The sequence below is a fragment of the Pygoscelis adeliae genome, unplaced genomic scaffold (assembly GCF_000699105.1).
Source record: "Pygoscelis adeliae isolate BGI_AS28 unplaced genomic scaffold, ASM69910v1 Scaffold102, whole genome shotgun sequence".
NCBI classification, from domain to species: domain Eukaryota; kingdom Metazoa; phylum Chordata; class Aves; order Sphenisciformes; family Spheniscidae; genus Pygoscelis; species Pygoscelis adeliae.
Window position 1 is genome coordinate 88,645 of NW_008824228.1, and position 802 is coordinate 89,446.

Below are 802 nucleotides of genomic sequence, written 5' to 3' on the forward strand. Positions count from 1 at the left end.
TGCCGGTGGTGCGGCTTGTTGTGTGGACTCTGCTCCGCAGGGATGCCCCGCTCCGGCTAGAGGTGTCGCCATACTGAAATGTCCATCTGTGTGCGTGTGTCTGTGCTTGGTGTGGTGTGCATGGGTCCGGCTGCATCTGGGTACACTTGGGCTGCGTCTGTGTGTGTGGCTGGGTGTACCTTTTATTCACAGAGAGTCTGGCCAGTGCCAAAGAGGAGAACGTGGGCATCCACCAGGTCCTGGACCAGACCTTGTTGGAGCTGAACAACCTCTGAGCTGCCCTGGGGAGCCCCCGTCCCTCTTCCCTACCCCACACGTGCACCCCACTGGCACGCTCAGGACGTCATCAGCTGAACTGCGTCTTGGCCAAATCCACACATCCATTGAGAAGGGAAGCCCTGCAGCCTTACACCGTGGCTCGGGGGCGTCTTGTCTGTGCACAGCCTGACTGGCTCTGTCCTGTCTTCATGTCCAAATATTAAAGCAGTTTGACAAGATGGATGGGTGCGCTTGGTCCTTGTGGGTAGATGCAGGCTCTGGGAGGCGTGGTGGGGGTCTCCCTGCTCAGTTCATGCAAGGAGGCTCTGGAGGGCCTTGGGTCCAGGGCGGGTATGGCCGGCGTAAGGATGTCTCTGCAGCCACGGGGGGCTGGGAGCAATGACGCACACAGTTTCGGCTGCCTTCCCTCGTCCCCATCACTTCTTTGGGATGCACAGGAAACCTCCACCTCTCAAGCTCAGTCCAAACTGACCATCCTCTTCAAGTGCACAGTGATAGACATATGTCATTGGCGTGTCCTTTC

At 58.4% G+C, this 802-nt stretch overlaps 1 protein-coding gene across 1 annotated transcript in view; it reads left to right on the forward strand.

Moving 5' to 3' along the window:
• The window catches only part of TPM2 (tropomyosin 2 (beta)), a 15,595-nt gene extending 15,098 nt beyond the window's left edge, over positions 1–497 (forward strand). The window contains exon 8 of the mRNA XM_009334822.1: positions 193–497. Within this exon, the coding sequence (XP_009333097.1) occupies positions 193–275 (83 nt within the window). The 3' untranslated portion in view covers positions 276–497. The remainder of the gene's footprint in view (positions 1–192) is intronic.
• Positions 498–802: the final 305 nt, after the last annotated feature.